General features: G+C 41.5%; 1 protein-coding gene across 1 annotated transcript in view; it reads right to left on the minus strand.

The window, feature by feature from the left end:
- Nucleotides 1–446: 446 nt before the first annotated feature.
- LOC145403388 (KICSTOR complex protein SZT2-like) overlaps nucleotides 447–17108 on the minus strand; it is a 214005-nt gene continuing 197343 nt past the window's right edge. The window contains exons 75-83 of the mRNA XM_080275171.1: nucleotides 16879–17090; nucleotides 16391–16503; nucleotides 12452–12517; nucleotides 12331–12403; nucleotides 10406–10537; nucleotides 10063–10135; nucleotides 9563–9729; nucleotides 4701–4806; nucleotides 447–595 (exon numbers count right to left, since the gene is read on the minus strand). Coding sequence (XP_080131297.1) covers nucleotides 464–595; nucleotides 4701–4806; nucleotides 9563–9729; nucleotides 10063–10135; nucleotides 10406–10537; nucleotides 12331–12403; nucleotides 12452–12517; nucleotides 16391–16503; nucleotides 16879–17090 — 1074 coding nt within the window. The 3' untranslated portion in view covers nucleotides 447–463. The remainder of the gene's footprint in view (nucleotides 596–4700; nucleotides 4807–9562; nucleotides 9730–10062; nucleotides 10136–10405; nucleotides 10538–12330; nucleotides 12404–12451; nucleotides 12518–16390; nucleotides 16504–16878; nucleotides 17091–17108) is intronic.

Genomic DNA, 17108 nt, shown 5'->3' on the forward strand with positions numbered 1-17108 from the left:
CACCCAAACTGCATCCACCACCCTAACACATCCCAAAAGGTCCTACGTCTTTGGACACACTCCTCATTCACATCAAAGACACACCCATGATGCACACAATATGCAACTCAGATCCACCCCAGCACAACCCTGTGGGTGCAGCAAAACTGGTGGTGAAATTGTAACATAAAACCCTATAGCTGGAACTTGCCAGATTTTATCCTTCAAAAATGTGAAGTGACTCAGTGAATGAGTGAGTGATGCAGTTAGTCACACACATTTTGAGTAGCAAGAAAAGGGTTATGGGAAATGGAAACTGATACAGGGGGGACACTGGAAATGCTGACTAAGCCATCCCCAAATACTGGAGAATATACCAGCTGTGTGACAAGTGAGATCCAACATATGGACCACCCTGTACTTAAAGATCTGAGATCTAATAAATCCAACTATCGGCATGAGTGTTGGGTAGATGTGGAGGTGCCTAGAGTAATCCACACCAGAGATGGAAGCAGCATGCATTTACAAAATCCTCCACCAAAGTCTGCACACGGCGGTCAGAGAACACCCGTGTGCTGCCTTCACCCTTCAGCTGTTTACTCACGCAGCACAACTCCTGATGGGAACATTGTGTTAGCAGCTGATCTAGAAAGACTTAGAATATTTTAGAAAACAAGAAAAACAAAAACTACCATAAGAAAATTTAAAAAATATGGGTAAATAAGTAACATTCATACCAGACACTACACCTACTGATGAATTCCTTCTAACATCCCAGAAAAAAGTAGAAAACAAAATCATCATCATCATCATCATCCAGACCTCCTTTCCCATCCTAGGGCAGGGTGAGGAGTAGCAACATCCAGACAGCCCAAGTTTGCCCAATTCAATGGGCCACGCCTCCATTCATTCACCATTCAAGCCTCCAGAATCCTGGCTCTATCTGGTACGCCAAAAACTTTCACCACATTCTGTTGATTCACATAAATGAACCCAATAGAGTCAATCCAGACACTGTCATGTTAACAAGGGGCGCTAAATCCATGATCATACACATCTTCTCACAAAATTCATCCAGCCAGCTCAATCTCTTGTCTGTCTCTAGCCTCACCGACTTCCATACCTCTCTTCCTCACACACTCATTCACCACATCCCTCCACCTTCTCCTTGGCCTGCCTGGCCTCCTCCCTCCTTCAAATCTGCTCAGATACACCTTTTTCATCACTACTGTTATCCATTCTCTCCACATGACCATACCATTTCAGTAAACTTTCTTCGATTCTGGTTTCCACAGACTTCCTCACTCCACATCTTTCGCAAATCACATTATTTCGTATCCTATCCACTCTCTGTACTCTACATACATTCTTCAGCAGTCCCATCTCCACTGCTCTCATTCTTGACTTTTCATTTTCATGCCACACCATAGCCTCACATCTATATGTTAAAGTTGGCACTAACACTCCTTCATATAAGCCTCGTGCAGCTGCAACACTCAAATCTCTGTTTCTTAACAAGGCCTTCATAGCACCAGCTACTTTTTTTCCTTGTGTCACTCTACTTTCCACTTCTTTTGCACATTTTCCTCTCTTTTCTATCATTGTACCCAGGTATCTGAATTCTCTCACCTTTTCCAGTCTCTCTCCATTCACTGTAACATCACACTGGGAATCAGCTTCTCTCTCGATAACCATCAATTTACTCTTTTCCACATTTACTCTTAAGGCACAATGCTCCCAGACATCAGCACTGGTCTATCAAGTTATTGTCTGGTATTTGCAAGTAACACTGCATCATCAGCATACAACAAATTTGAGATATTCCATCCATCATCATTCATTACCAAAGCCATCCCTCTCTCCATTACTCGTATTTTTGCTTCTGTCATGACCCTATCCATATACTGTATAAGATGAACAACCATGGGGACATCAAACAACCTTGTCACACTTAGATGCCCATTAACTTTTACATATACCTCACTGTCATCATAAAAACTCTTGACAGCACCTAGCAGCTTACCATCTACACCATACATGCACAAAACCTTCCACAATCCTTCTCTGTCTACTTTCTCATGTGCTTTTTCCCCGATCCATAAATGCCATCAACACCTAACTGTCTGTCTCACAAGCCTTCTCCACCATCTGTCTTACTGCAAATATCTGATACACACCTCCTCTGTCACCCCTAAAGCCACCCTGTTCATCAATCACTAGGACTTCTATCTCTCTTACTTTTTCTGTAATAATTCTTTCATATACCTTCCCCACAAAACCCTATAAACTTATGCCATGATAATTCTTGCACTCACTTCGCTCACTTTATTTCTGTACAGGGATACAATCACAGCCTTTTTCCACTCTGCTGACACAGTTTTACTCATCCATGCCTTCTTACCTATCTCTAACAAGCACTTCATTCCACTCTATCCACTACACTTAATCATCTCTGCATACACCTCATTAACCCCAACTGCTTCCTCATTTTTCAGACGCTTCACAGCATTCTTCACCGCTGCAAGTGTCATGTTTCCTGGCACTGCATTCCTTCTCTGTACATCTCTAAAACCAATCATGTTAACAGTCGCTCTGCTCTCTCTTTTCCCATTCATCAGTCTTTCAAAATATTTTTTCCATCTTGTCCAACTAATTAACTTTTTTGCTGCTGTTTTGTTTTTTTTCATATTATAGGGGGTGTATATTCTAGCTATCTCCTGATGGTTTTATGCAATTTTAGACATGTTTTTAAAAATGGAGAAGTCAGATATCCCCTTCACTAACATGGGCTCTTTTAAACTCAATAAAATTACCCAAATGGAGCAAGACTAAATTAAAAAAACATCATTACAGTACATTGAAAATGTTAGCATTAAGGCAAATAAAAATATGAGACTATTAAAATATCTATACTGAACAACACATATTTTTTGTGGGAACTTACATCTCTGGATACTTCATTCCTTGCTATACTATTCACGACCTCAGCAGTCACTGCAGTTTTATTATTTTAAATACTGTACTGTAATTCTAAATGTTAGCCACTTCACCATAAGTGTAATACTGTACAGTACTAGTTTTATTCTTGCTACCACCTGACAAGTTTAATTAGCTTTGGGGAGATCATTTGTAGGAAAGATGCTCAACAGCCATCATTTTTAACCACTTCACTGCAAGAAGTATCCTAATGGCTACATAAAATCATCTGAAGGCATGAAGAATGACACAAATACTATATCACTGTACAATATCACTGTGCAATAGGGTCTTATAATCTGGCAATGTAAGGGATCCTCTCTGGCACAAGTGTAATGTGCAAGCCCGTGGAGCATGGGGGCCTGCATTCAACTCTTAGCCAGTACAGTGAATAACTTAGTAAGTTTTGCACAGCCTTTACATTGGTTGGCAGTGATGTGGGATATGAGGTGAGGGATGGTTGGCAACATGACTCAGATGGGAAGGACTTCTGAGCTGGTGGCATCCTTGCCATTGCATATCCCAGGGATGGGCTGCATGTCTCATCATCCCGCATCTCCAATGATGGCCTCTGTGTGTGTGTGTGTGTGTGTGTGTGTGTGTGTGTGTGTGTGTGTGTGTGTGTGTGTGTGTGTGTGTGTGTGTGTGTGTGTGTGTGTGTGTGTGTGTGTGTGTGTGTGTGTGTGTGTGTGTGTGTGTGTGTGTGTGTGTGTGTGTGTGTGTGTGTGTGTGTGTGTGTGTGTGTGTGTGTGTGTGTGTGTGTGTGTGTGTGTGTGTGTGTGTGTGTGTGTGTGTGTGTGTGTGTGTGTGTGTGTGTGTGTGTGTGTGTGTGTGTGTGTGTGTGTGTGTGTGTGTGTGTGTGTGTGTGTGTGTGTGTGTGTGTGTGTGTGTGTGTGTGTGTGTGTGTGTGTGTGTGTGTGTGTGTGTGTGTGTGTGTGTGTGTGTGTGTGTGTGTGTGTGTGTGTGTGTGTGTGTGTGTGTGTGTGTGTGTGTGTGTGTGTGTGTGTGTGTGTGTGTGTGTGTGTGTGTGTGTGTGTGTGTGTGTGTGTGTGTGTGTGTGTGTGTGTGTGTGTGTGTGTGTGTGTGTGTGTGTGTGTGTGTGTGTGTGTGTGTGTGTGTGTGTGTGTGTGTGTGTGTGTGTGTGTGTGTGTGTGTGTGTGTGTGTGTGTGTGTGTGTGTGTGTGTGTGTGTGTGTGTGTGTGTGTGTGTGTGTGTGTGTGTGTGTGTGTGTGTGTGTGTGTGTGTGTGTGTGTGTGTGTGTGTGTGTGTGTGTGTGAAACTCATCAAATTAATCACTATGGGATGAAAAGAGTAGTGTAATGGGGTCTATATAGGCCCAGGCTGCCAGAGAGAATATGGAGATCCTCTCTTTGGTGCAGGTGTTGCATGCACACCCGGCATGTGTGGGGGCCTGCATTCAAATCTCTGCCAGTACAGTGACTACTGTCATTCATTACAGTAAGTTTTGTATGACCTTTACAACTGGAATGAACAAGTTAGCTCCTTCAATCCTATGATGTATTTTTCAGCTTAATCAGGCCATCACCAAACTATTACATTCAGCTTAAGGAAGATCTCTTATAGTGAAGGGGTAAATGAGGGCTATATTTAAATCCATTGGGTCCACAAGTTTCTCCTGATTTAAAGAATATCATTTGATGGGAGCAAATATGAAATAAAAAGTACATCTTCAGATGTATGAAGTCACTAGTATGCAAGCTGGTTATCTACTCCACTGTACTCACAGCCTTCTGATGGTGCAGGTTGATGGAGAGCATCATGAATGCATCTGGGCAGGATGGACTGAGCACTGTCACATGCTGAATATTGCCATCACTTGAGGTCAAACTCCTGTGGGTGGAGATTATTTTGATAAACATTCTGTATGATGGAAGAGTAGCAATATCCATGAGGCATTCTGCTGACAGCTTGAATCAGTGCTATGTTCTTTTCCAGCTTCTGAATTCTACCACCCCACTGAATACAGTAATGGGATTTTGGAAATTACAACAGAATAATGACAAAAATGTCAACGATCATACATAATGATAGATGATGAAGGTGATGAGTCTTATAAGCAATTTGTCCATGCATCTCAAAATGGATGGATCTTAAACTTGGCTCTTTCATTTATCTACTTATTTTTTCTCTGGGGGAACAATCATGTGGACTTCCTGCTTTTGGTTCCTTTTACCTTGCATGAAAACAAGAAATAAAAAGCTGTATTACTGAGCTTTGTCAAAATTGAGGTATCAAGGAGAAAGTGCTGTAATACCATACACTGATGAATAAAAACTGAGTGTAATACTTCTGCCCATACAGTCCTACAGTTCAATAAAAAAATCCATCATGAAAATATCAGAAAACCAATACATGATACAGAGATATTTTCTTGAAATACTATAATCTGTACAACCTGCATGTATGCGAACAAGTAAACTTAGATATTTCAACACTATTACCCGGTGCTGGAGTTTCATTGGGAGTGATAGGACGAGCGCGCGACTCTGACCATTCAGTACAGGGGTGGACAGACATTATAGCTCTGGTTGTAGATTACAGACTGCTTCCCGCTCATGGCTCACGTCCGGTGGCCATGATACCAAATGTTTGAAAGTGTTGGCCGGCTGGCCAATGTTCTCGGGGACTTTTACGCCTGGATAATAGCAAGTAAATTCAGATAATGGTTTAATTGAACAGAGATCCAGCACCCGGATAATGAACACGTCCTGATACTGAGCATCCGGATAAATGAGAGACTGTTGTTTATGTATTTATGTATATACACTACACACACACAACTACCAAACAGCAAACCCTCTACATATAGTGCAGTAATGGAGAAGCATAAGGAAGATCTATATGTAATGTGTTTCTATCAATTAAAGGATTGTTTCGCTGTAGAAATAAGCTTAATTGAAGTAGCCAAATGTCATTCATCTCCTTGTTTCAAGAGTTACTCTACACTCACAGCAATGGCCCCATCTACTGCCTTCTTTCTTATTAGATGCAGTAAACCACTTTACTTAGACCACAGACAGAAGAGTGAATGTAAATATTACGACTAAATAAAGTACATAATAACTAATGGCTGTGGGCAGCTCCTGCTTATTTTGACAGCGTGTGTGCTGTACTTACATAAACCCACGTGGCCACCACACTTACACACCACCAATAAGCGGAATACCTCACTCTCAACTCGTTGCTTTCGGCCTTCAGTTCTTTTCTCTCATTTCTTTTCTCCATTCCCACCTACCCACTTATTATAATGAACCTTTAATAGTTTTCAGTAAGACTTTATTATGTTGCAAAACACTGTCAGGGTAACAAAATTCTTTAACACAGAATTGGGCAAAACATAACAAAATCTTCAAAAAAAATCACTTCAACATTTCTTCTATCCATATCCGATATCTTGATATCGGTTGTAGATATCGGCATCAGTTCGGTATCGGAAAAAAATGCAAATACAGTAATCCCTCCACTATCCGATGTAATAGAGCCAAAGGCATGTCCCGAAAGTGGTCCCGTCTGGAAAGTGGGCCCCTGCCTGCTGGACTGGTACTGGAGAACCCTAACCCAATCTAACTTTGAAAGCCACCTAAATAACTCCCTACCGGACATGCATAGCACCTATTTAAACCTATTCTCTTCCTATTTCTCCCATCTTCTTATTGCTTTTCTTTCCTTTACAGGTGGCTTTACATTGAGTGACAAGCCAAATGGTTTCCTGTAAGCCAAGAAACCATTTACAACGCTGGTTGGTAACCATATAACCAAACCATATGTGCTCCCTACGTGTCAACAAGTGGGTTGGTGGAGAGTTAGTGCCCCTCCCCGTTAAACAAATAACTCAAAGTCAAATGGCCACCCCTTATGGGATTATGGCATCTGGCAATGGACAGATAGATAGAAGACCCTATTCACACCAATAATGGACATAAAGCATGAAATAAATGAAAAGGAACCAAAGACTGAGGAATTAGAAGTGACTACCTCAGCCTGGGTACTTACAGCACGTCTGTGGCCACCTTCTCTAAGGCTTTGGCAGTGGTGAAAATGCTCTTGAAGCACATCCAGTAATCCAGTGTTGTGCTACACTTACAGTAATTCTTTGCACTGTGAGTTCCAATTGTTTAACACTGCACACTGTTAACTGCACCACGCCAGTTTCAACCGCCAGTTTGCACACCACAGTTAATCCTTTGCACTCTAAATTTTAATTTCTTAACACTGCACAACGCTGTTAATTCCCGTGTGGTCTACTGGTGAGGTATTGGAGTTTACTCACTGTTTATTCACAGAAAACAAGCACGTGTGGCATCCACTGCAATAAGCATCTACTCGCAATTGACGTTAAGCAGTGACTGTTGTGATGGGGAAACAAAGTTGCCAGACCGCAACAGCCCCATTACCAAACTCCTCAATTTTCATTACCAAATTTAATCTTTTGTTACCAAATTCGTAAAGCAAGCATTTATTCTTCACTAATTATATATACAAGTGGAAATACATGTAATCACTCTCCCTATAATTAACAGCATGTTGATTATTTTCACGTTATGTAGGCTAGCAGATTAATCAGAGAGAACAGACAATCCTCTATCTCCATCCTGTGTATCCTCATACATGTGAAAAATCCATTTGGTAATGCATTATTGATTCATTACCAAACGAATTTTTCATTATCAAATTGGCCCACATCTGGTAATGAAAAATACCAAATGCCAACCCTGACAGGGGAGGGGAGAGGGGGGAGGAAGGAAGGGGTGAAGGGGCCGTGGTGTAAACAGCTGTTTGCTGCTGCGTGGCAATTTCAAATTATGGGAGAGGAAAAAAATTAGATTTTGCGGGGATTTTTTTTTTTTGGCCATTTTTGGGTTCTGAAGGTCCAGACCCACAATGTCCGGTAAGTGGGGTGTCCAGAAAGTGGGCATCCAGATAGTATAGGGATTACTGTTTTGGCAATATATCAGTTTGGCATATTGTATCAGTTACAGCAGTGCCAATCCCTTTTCTTTCCTATATATTTTTCCTGAAGCTAATGAACAATGAATATGGCATCAGTGGTCCCTTTGCCTGGCATAAACCCAACCTACATCTCATTAATATTCACACTTTTTCTAATCCTACTTTCTAGAATTCTCTCCATTACCACCATTATCTGGCCCAACAACTTTATGCCTCTAAAATTTCCTCTTTCCAGGACATCACCCTTCCCACTGTACCCATTCACAATTACACTCTTCTGCCAATCACCCAGGACAACACACTCATATATAATCGTATTTACCAAGTCAGTAACTAACCCCACTCGTACGTCTCCTGAGGTTTTCAGCATTTCAGCAGTCAACCCAAACACACCTGCTGCCTTCCCACCTGCATCCTGCCTATTGCCCTGCTCACAGTAGCAGCGTCAATCAAATGCCACAGGTCGAACACTGGATCTGCTGGCTCCAAACCTTCCTTGTTCCAGTTGAACTCCTCATTCAACAACCAGTTGTAATGCTCTTTCCAGGCATCTTTAATATCCCCATTGTCAACCACTACCTTTTCTTCATCATTCTTCACACACTACTCACCTATGAAATCACTGTTTTCTCTCTTCATCTGCTTTGCCGCCTAAAATATCAAATTCTTCCTCTCCACATTATTTAGGTTATCAAGTAAAAGCTTCTGAGACTCAGATTTTGCCCTGTAAACCTCTTTTGTAGCCCTACGCTTGGCAGCCAAGTACTCCTCTTTCTTACCACCCCTTTTCCATTCCCGGAAAAGCCTTCCTTTCTCCTTAACTACAGCTTCTACACCCTCATCCCAGCACCATGTTACTTTCTGACTTCGGGAGCCCCTTGTCCATCTACACACTGAATCAGTAACTCGCAGGAGATTGTTCGTGAGAGCTCTGTACTGCTCATCAACACTTCTGTCGATGGCTCTCTGTTCAGCCACCACTCTACTCATCTCACTATAGAGGGCATTCCTTACTGGTTTTCCAACTTCCATAATTTCCTCCTAGGTACATAGGTCCTATTTTTCAACTACTGCTCCTTACACACCATGTCACATATCAATAACTTGTGTTGCTGCACACACACTCCTCGCTCCCTATAACTTTAACATCCCTCACTAACCTCCTATCAGCCCTCCTGACCAGGAAATAGCCTCTCTGGCTACTATTTCCCTCAGACTCATATGCAATCAATCTACTCTCTCTCTTTTACTGATATGTGTGTTGCACACAATCATGTTCACTGCCTCCCCAAACTCAAATTTCCTCTCCCTTTCCTCATTCCTTGTATCATATGCACATCCCCCCTGTACCCCTTCATATCCTTGAGCTGCTTCACCTACATGACCATTTAAGTCCTCTCCAAAAACTACAATTTCATCATCCACCAAACCACTTACCACACATATTAAGTCATCCCAGAATCTATCTTTTTCTACATCATCCATCGACCCCGTGCGGTGCATACACCGATATAGCTAAATGAAAACATGACCCCAATGGAAAAAATTTTCACCATCATATACTGTAGTCATGGATGAAAACTATAAGCCCAATAATAGTTGTACCATACTTCTTGCTAAAGTATGACTGTGCTACCTGTGCCTGTCCTGGTACTTGGCCTGGAGGACCCTGGTGAGTGCCTGGTACCAGTGGAGTGGCTTGGACAGCAGTGGCAACAGCTGAGGGTCCACTGAGCTAAGTGGCTCCACTCTCACCAACTCTAGTAGCTCACTGACTTCGCTGAAGCTTAGACCACCCACAACCTGAACAATAGCCACAGTACAGTGACATAGTTAATTTAAAATATTTTCACATGGTGCTTATATTCCACAAAGAAAAGGAGCTAATAAAGTTTCATCTATGAACGATTAGATGATAACTGAACAAAGATGTAAAAGTATGAATGTAGTTGGAAAAACAAGAGGCTATTTTACTGAAACACAGGACAAGGTGCTGAAAGGTAAACTTTATGCCTCGGGGTTTAGTTATGAAGATAGTACGATACCATACAGCTTAGAGATCTGTCACTATGCTGAATCAATATACACCATTGCAGATCTTCTTTCAACTCCATTATTTGTTCATAATATATTGACCTGTTCCCGAGACAGCTTTTGTCTGTCCTCTTCACGTACACTGGCTGTCAGTCGCTGCCATAAGGAGTCTCGTCTGTCAGGAAAAGAAATAACTGAATTAAGGCACTGCAACTGTACCACGAAAGTGTAAAAAATGTTCAACAAACACATCTCAATTTTTAGATTACTGCATTACAAAGTTACATTTTAGCCTTTCAAATGTAATGCAATATATTATTAATGTTTGTATAGGCACAAATAATCCCAGAAAAGCTGGTGAAGATACCTAAGGCTGCACAATTATCCCACCTACAAATATTCCTGTCGTTCCCATTCTGTCTACAATCATTCTTGCCTATCCCACCTGCAGTGTATCTTGGCCTGGTTGAAGATGTCATGTATCCTTTTGCGTGCCTCCTCTGCCTGCTCCTGTAGGGTGTTTTGCATTGTCTCCTCATACTGGGTGTAGTAGCCAAGGTAGTTCACACTCTCGGAGCTGTGAATGAAAGTAATGAAAACAATGTATAGTCTGTATGCCTTAATTTGGCATGTTCAATCTCTCTGAACTGAGGGTGAAAGTGAGGAAGACAGTCTGCAGTATGTCTACCTCAACTTGCCTGAGATTTACATCACTTTGTAGCATGCCAGAAATTACCATCATTCTGCTGCTTATTTCCCACAGCTCAATGGTACAACAGACAAATCTATGACTAACATCATTAGCTAATCATACAAACCAGCCTTTAAACAAAACATACACTTAACACAGGTATAATACGTGTTATATATGAGCTTTGGACAGCATTGGTGTGTAGTGGAGATCTGGCAGATGGTACACATGACATCCTTGACATATTCACACACTTGGTGGTGGCAGTAACATTTATGTACATATCTATCTATCAATCTATCTATCTATATAAATATAAATAAATATAAAAATATATATATATATATATATATATATATATATATATATATATATATATATATATTTAATGTATCTGAAGTAGGGCAAAGGCTTAAAAGTCTATTCCCTGAGGCTCAGAAGTCTTCCTCCATACCATACACCTCCACATGAATGGGGATGCCATAACATTTATATACATATCTATCTATCTACCAGAATCTATCTATATACAGTATACAGTACATATATATATATATATATATATATCCCAGTCCCCACACTGCCACAGGCTCCAACAGCAGTAGTACAGTATGAGAAGGGCGTTGCCCAGTGAGTTGCTCTTCCTATTGTCAGCCTTTAGGTGTGCAGTACACAATTTTCAGCTGAGGCAAAAATAAACACTGGCTCCTTAAAGTTCACTGTCTTTATTTTCCAAGTAATTCCACTTAATGCTTTTCAATTTCACTGTTCTTGCAAGCACTGGAGCTATACACACATTACCAACTGCTATTACACTTAATGCTTGACAACACTTCACTGTTAGTACACTTAATGCTTGATAACACTTCACTTATTACACATATACTGAAAATAATCTTCACTGACAGTAATTACTTTTAATAAACTTCACACTCTTCTCAAGTTCCAATGATATACAAACTTCAATAACCCATCAGTGTTCACCACTGTTTTCACACGTACCAAAAATATACAATCTTCACTGACAATGACACTGCACCAAAACCGACTGCACTTCACTCACACTGAACTGAAACCCGACTAAACTTGTAATAATTTCTACCCCATCTTATATAAGCTTGCATTACTCTCGAAACTTCGTATTTACTCTCGACAGGAAACAGTTGCTAACTTGGAAACAGCCCAAAACATGCCAGTGTTGTCTTACATTACATAACACTCTAAATCATTTACCATACGAACTTAAACTACATAATTTAACATGCAATCACTTAAATAAAACATTACTGAGAAAAAGAGCAAAAAAATTAATTAATGTTTAACTTACGAAATAACTACGCTCACAAACAACAGGCAAACTGGCAACTCTGGTGACTCGTACCGGAACTTACGGTACGAGAAACGTCTCGAAGGTACGAGACTACCTAACTGACAAATCTCCCTTCATAACATATATATATATAAATATATTTCAAATGTATCTCAAGCTGGGCAAAGGCTTAACAGTCCATTCCCTGAGGCTCAGAAGTCCTCCCCCATACCATACACCTCCACATGAATGGGGATGCCAACTATTAACTGAAATGATCTATTAACTGTGATGCATTAGTGTTGGAAAGTGTAGCTACATATTTACTTTACAAAGGTGCTGTCCCAGGTTCATGTATGGCACACTATACCTGATGCCAGTGTATGATTTAGAGGAGGGTGGAGCACCATCCTCCTCTGCTGCCACTGCTGGCTGACCACTCTCTGCTACATCCTCTACATTGGTTGTGGCTGTGGAGGTGGTGACAGTACCAGTGCTAGTGGTGGTGGAGTCAGGCACTACTGGTGGTGTGTCTGACCCACTGTGATCTCTGCTCTCTGACAAATTAAAGAAAGAAAAGAGAGAGGGAAAAAAAAAAAAAGTCAGTTCCACATTAACCCTTCCAAGGTGTAAGAGGTCTGAAGCTAAGACACCTCAGTATAACACATTTATGGGTACATGCCCAGCTACAACCATGATGGCATTACATTACTAAAAAACCTTTAGCCATCTCTCACAGCTGAGTAATAAAGGAAAAGATATGGCACAAGCCAAGAGCTACTTAGTCACAGTGTTCATCACCCAAACTTTGGCCTTTGAATCTATGGAAGGTTGTTCACTCATTTGCTCAATGATAAAAAGTCACTGTATCATCCAAGTTACCACCGATACCTCCAACAGGTGTCACTTAAGGTACTCATTTTACTTCCCAACCTATAAAGAGTGGATGGACACCTGAGACAAGTGGTGCCAGCTGCCTGCACCAGGATTCAAACCCCTGGCTTCCTTAGGTTGGATGCTTCATAACAACCAATGCTTGACACTAAACTACAGCAGTGGAAGAAATGCCCAGGGGCTATAAAGCTATCATAATGGGCGATACGAATGGAAGAATTGGCACTGGTCCTCAGGATAACATAATGGGTTGTAATGGAGTACCAGGAAAAAATGATAATGGGTAGTGACTGAAAGATATGTGTCAGGAAGGGAGGCTGTGCATTTGTAACTTACATTTCAAACACAAAGATCCACATATATATACATGGTATAGAGGGAACAGGGATAGAGTTGAAGGGAGCCTGACTAATTACATGCTCATAGAGAGGTCGATGCTGGGAATGGTTGCTAATATGAGGGCTGTGAAAGGATGATGTGGAGGTCTGTCAGAGCATATATTTGTGGTGTGAAGATCAAGCTGAGAGGAGTGAGGTGGACCAGGAGAGAAAGGAGCAGTCAGGGAGAAAGGCTGAAAGCTGAGAAGCTGAGGATCAAAGACATGGCAGATGAATACAGGACCAAAGTAGGGAAGTAGTTAGAATCAGTGAATTGAAATGAAATGGATCTGGACAGCCTGTGGAACGGATATAGGGATTGCTTAGTTAGGAATGCTAGTGTGGTGCGTGGTGTGGCAAGAGTAACAACAAAGAAGAAAGGTACAGCATGGTGGGATGAAGAGGTTAAGAGAGCAGTGGAGGAAAAGAGGAAGAAGAGGCTAGAGGGTTACAGGACAGGAGGTCAATTGAAACAAGAACTGAATATACTGAAAGCAAGAAGCACGATAAATGTGGAGAGGACGGAGGGCGAGACAATGACAAGAAGAGTGTATGTGAGTGAGCTGGAGGGGGGAAGAGGGAAGGGGAGGCCAAGGATGAAGTGGAGGGATGGCATGGAGAGGCATAAGAGAGAGAGGGGGTGTGAACTGGGTGTAGGGCAGTGAAATGGCATGGGACAGGCGACATGGATGCAATCTGTTTGTGACCACCCCTCATGGGATTAAGGTGACATGCAATAGACAGACAGATAAACAGACAGAAGCACATAATGAGACTAGTGAAGAAGAAAAAGGAGGTAAATGATGATCTAAGAAGAAAAATGAATGCAAATTACTCTAAAAATGGGAAGTTATTTTGGAAAGAGATGCAGAAATGTAGAAATGACAGTGAAAAGAAATGTGAATGCGTGAAGGATGTAAGTGGTAAATTATTAACCCATGGGGACGAGAAGGAAAGAATATTTTGAGAGCCTGATGAATGGGAATAGAGAGAGCAGAATGGATGTCAACATGATCGATTTTGAGTGTGTGCAGAGAAGGAATGCAGTGCCATGAAACGTGACACTCGCACAGGTGAAGAACGCTGTGAAGTGGCTGAAAAATGGGAAAGCAGCTGGGGTTGATGAGGCGTATGCAGAGACGATTAAGTGTAGTGGACAGAGCAGAATGAAGAGCTTGTTGGAGATATGTAAGAAGGCGTCGATGAGTGAAACTGTGCCAGTAGAGTGGAAAAACGCTGTGATTGTACCCCCGTACAAAAATAAAAGTGAAAAAATAGAGTGCAAGAATTATTGTGGGATAAGACTATCGAGTGCAGTAGGGATTATGCTGATGATATTGTGCTGATTTGCAAAGTATTTACAAGATGCAGAGGGTGCTTGATTGTCCGGTGGAGGAAGGAGAAAAAGTGGGATTGGTAATAAATTGTGGAAAGACTGAAATTATCAATATGAACGTGGAGAACCAAATCGACTGTGTAATTGGGAATAATGTGGTAAAGAATGTAGAAAACTTTAAATATCTGGGAACGATTATATCATCTAATGGATCATTAGACAATGAAATTGAGGAGAGGATTAGACAGGCTTGGCGAGCTGTTGGAATGTTGAAATCTGTTTGGAATAATAATTTGCTTTCGGTACATACATACTAAAGTGAAAATTTACATGTCCATGGTTAGACCAATTTTAATTTATGGGCATGAGTCATGGTACAGTACAATTGCAACAGATCAGAAAGTATTAGGATTTGAGAATAAAATACTGAGAAGGATTCTTGGGGTAAAGTGGCAAGACAGAGTTACAAATGAAAGAGTGAGGAATAATACGAGAGTGGAACCAAATAATGAATATGTGAGACTGTCTTGCTGGAAGTGGCTGGGGCACATATACAGAAAAGAAGGCAGTTTAATACAGGATGTGCCAGAGTGGACTGCTAGAGGAAGAAGAGGTAGAGGTAGGCCGAGGGAAACCTGGTTGAGGACAATGAAAAGAGAAGCAGGAGAGGAGTGTTGGTGGGACCTGGAGATGGCATGAGACAAATATTGGTGGAGAGAGTTCATCGAGGCCCTATGCATCCCGTGGAGTGCCACAGGAAATGATTGATTGATTGACTGATTGAGGGTGAAAACAAATGGGTGATATGTGCATACAATCGCACCACTGCCAGCAGTAAATGTGAGTGCAATTGTTATCCATCCATCCATCATCCAATCCTATGCTGTCCCATGAAGAGCATAGGAGCCTGGGGCTAGGCAAGTTGGTCCTGACATTTAAGATGAGAGTGACCGGCCTCACTCATCCCTGAGAAGTATTATGTGAGCAATGAATCCCAACCACTCCTTGGATATAAACCTTCACAGGCTCAATCCAAATGGAGCGCTTTAATTACCCACTAAATCACTAGGTGCCATAATCTGGTTACATGGTTACCACCCAGCGCAGTAAATGGTTTCCAGGTGTACAGGAAACCTTTTAGCTTGTCACTCAGTGTAGTCACCCACACGCAAAGGGAGGAGGAAAGAGTTAAGGAAAGAAAGACAGAAGAGGAACTGTAGTCACCCATAGGCAGAAGGAAGAGGAAAGAATGAAGGAAAGAAGGACAGAAGAGGAAGGAAGAGAGGAAAGGGCAGACACCCAAAGCAGCATTACATCAAGTGAGTGGATGGTGAGCGCCCCCACCTACCACTTGCGATTGTTATACAACTAACATTTACCTACGATGAGTTACAGTGGCAGTATGTGGCGTTTTAGGTGGTTATGATCTTTACCAAGGTTGGTTTGTGGACATGGGTTGGGTAAAAGTATTCCCACAAGGTCAAGCTTCAGACCCTTGAAAGTGTCTCCTAATTTATGTGTTTATTTAATGGCAATTCAACTAACTATAAGATTTGCAGCAAAGCAGCCCTATCATTAAGTGACATGTAATATTCATTCATTCATTCATTGCCAGACACCATGTATCCCAAACGGGGTGGCCAAGGGCTTAGAGTTAATTGTTTTACAGGGAGGAGCACTAATCCTCCACCAACCCCACTTGACTACCATATAAACAGTATTGTATATCTTTCACATTTTGTCCAACTCTGTCTTTTATTAATACAACTTCCAATACAGCCTTACTCACTTTTGTCTCCTCACTCTCAGTCCCAAACCCTTACCTGTGTGAGTGGAAGAGGGTGTCCACCGCTTGCCGAGGGTCGGAGCAAGAGATACAGACACGGTGCGGAATTTTCCCATCTTCTTCTCTAGGATACGGTTGGGATACATCTCTCTGCAATAATGGAAAAGGAAAAATAATGGATCATGAACACTGTACAGTACTGCGGTATGTACAGTGTATAACAATGTATTCTGAAAGGGTTAATAAGACTGACAATGTAAATGAAATAGTTCTTAAAAGGCCAATACAATAAGAGATGTCATTCATTCATCATCATTCAACTTCTACTGCCATATCAAGAGATTGTCTCCTACAGTGCTGAACATGAAAAACATTTGTTACTTTCAATATTCACTACAAGTACCTATCTCGCTGAGGCATTTTTTGCTATTCACAATAACTTACTACATAACCTCTATATAATTATGCAAACTACCAAAGCAAACATCTGAAACATACTTTTTATATAAAGGCTACAAACCACACCTTGTGCTGGTGAGAATGACATAGAAGTTAAGGTGGAGGATGTTTGGCCGTGGGTCAAGACAGCTGGAGGTGGCAGGTGGTGCTGTATCTGGGGAGGTGTCATGTGAAACTAACAGAGTCACATCATACTCGTCTGACACACACTGGTCATTGGCATCACGATAGCGCACACGGCAGGTTTTGGTGTGCACCAGGATGAATTCTGTGTAGTGCTGGGCAAGAGGAGGAAA

This window comes from Coenobita brevimanus, chromosome 60, assembly GCF_032717465.1.
Source record: "Coenobita brevimanus isolate Jiangsu-jjx chromosome 60, ASM3271746v2, whole genome shotgun sequence".
In the NCBI taxonomy this organism is placed as follows: Eukaryota; Metazoa; Arthropoda; class Malacostraca; order Decapoda; family Coenobitidae; genus Coenobita; species Coenobita brevimanus.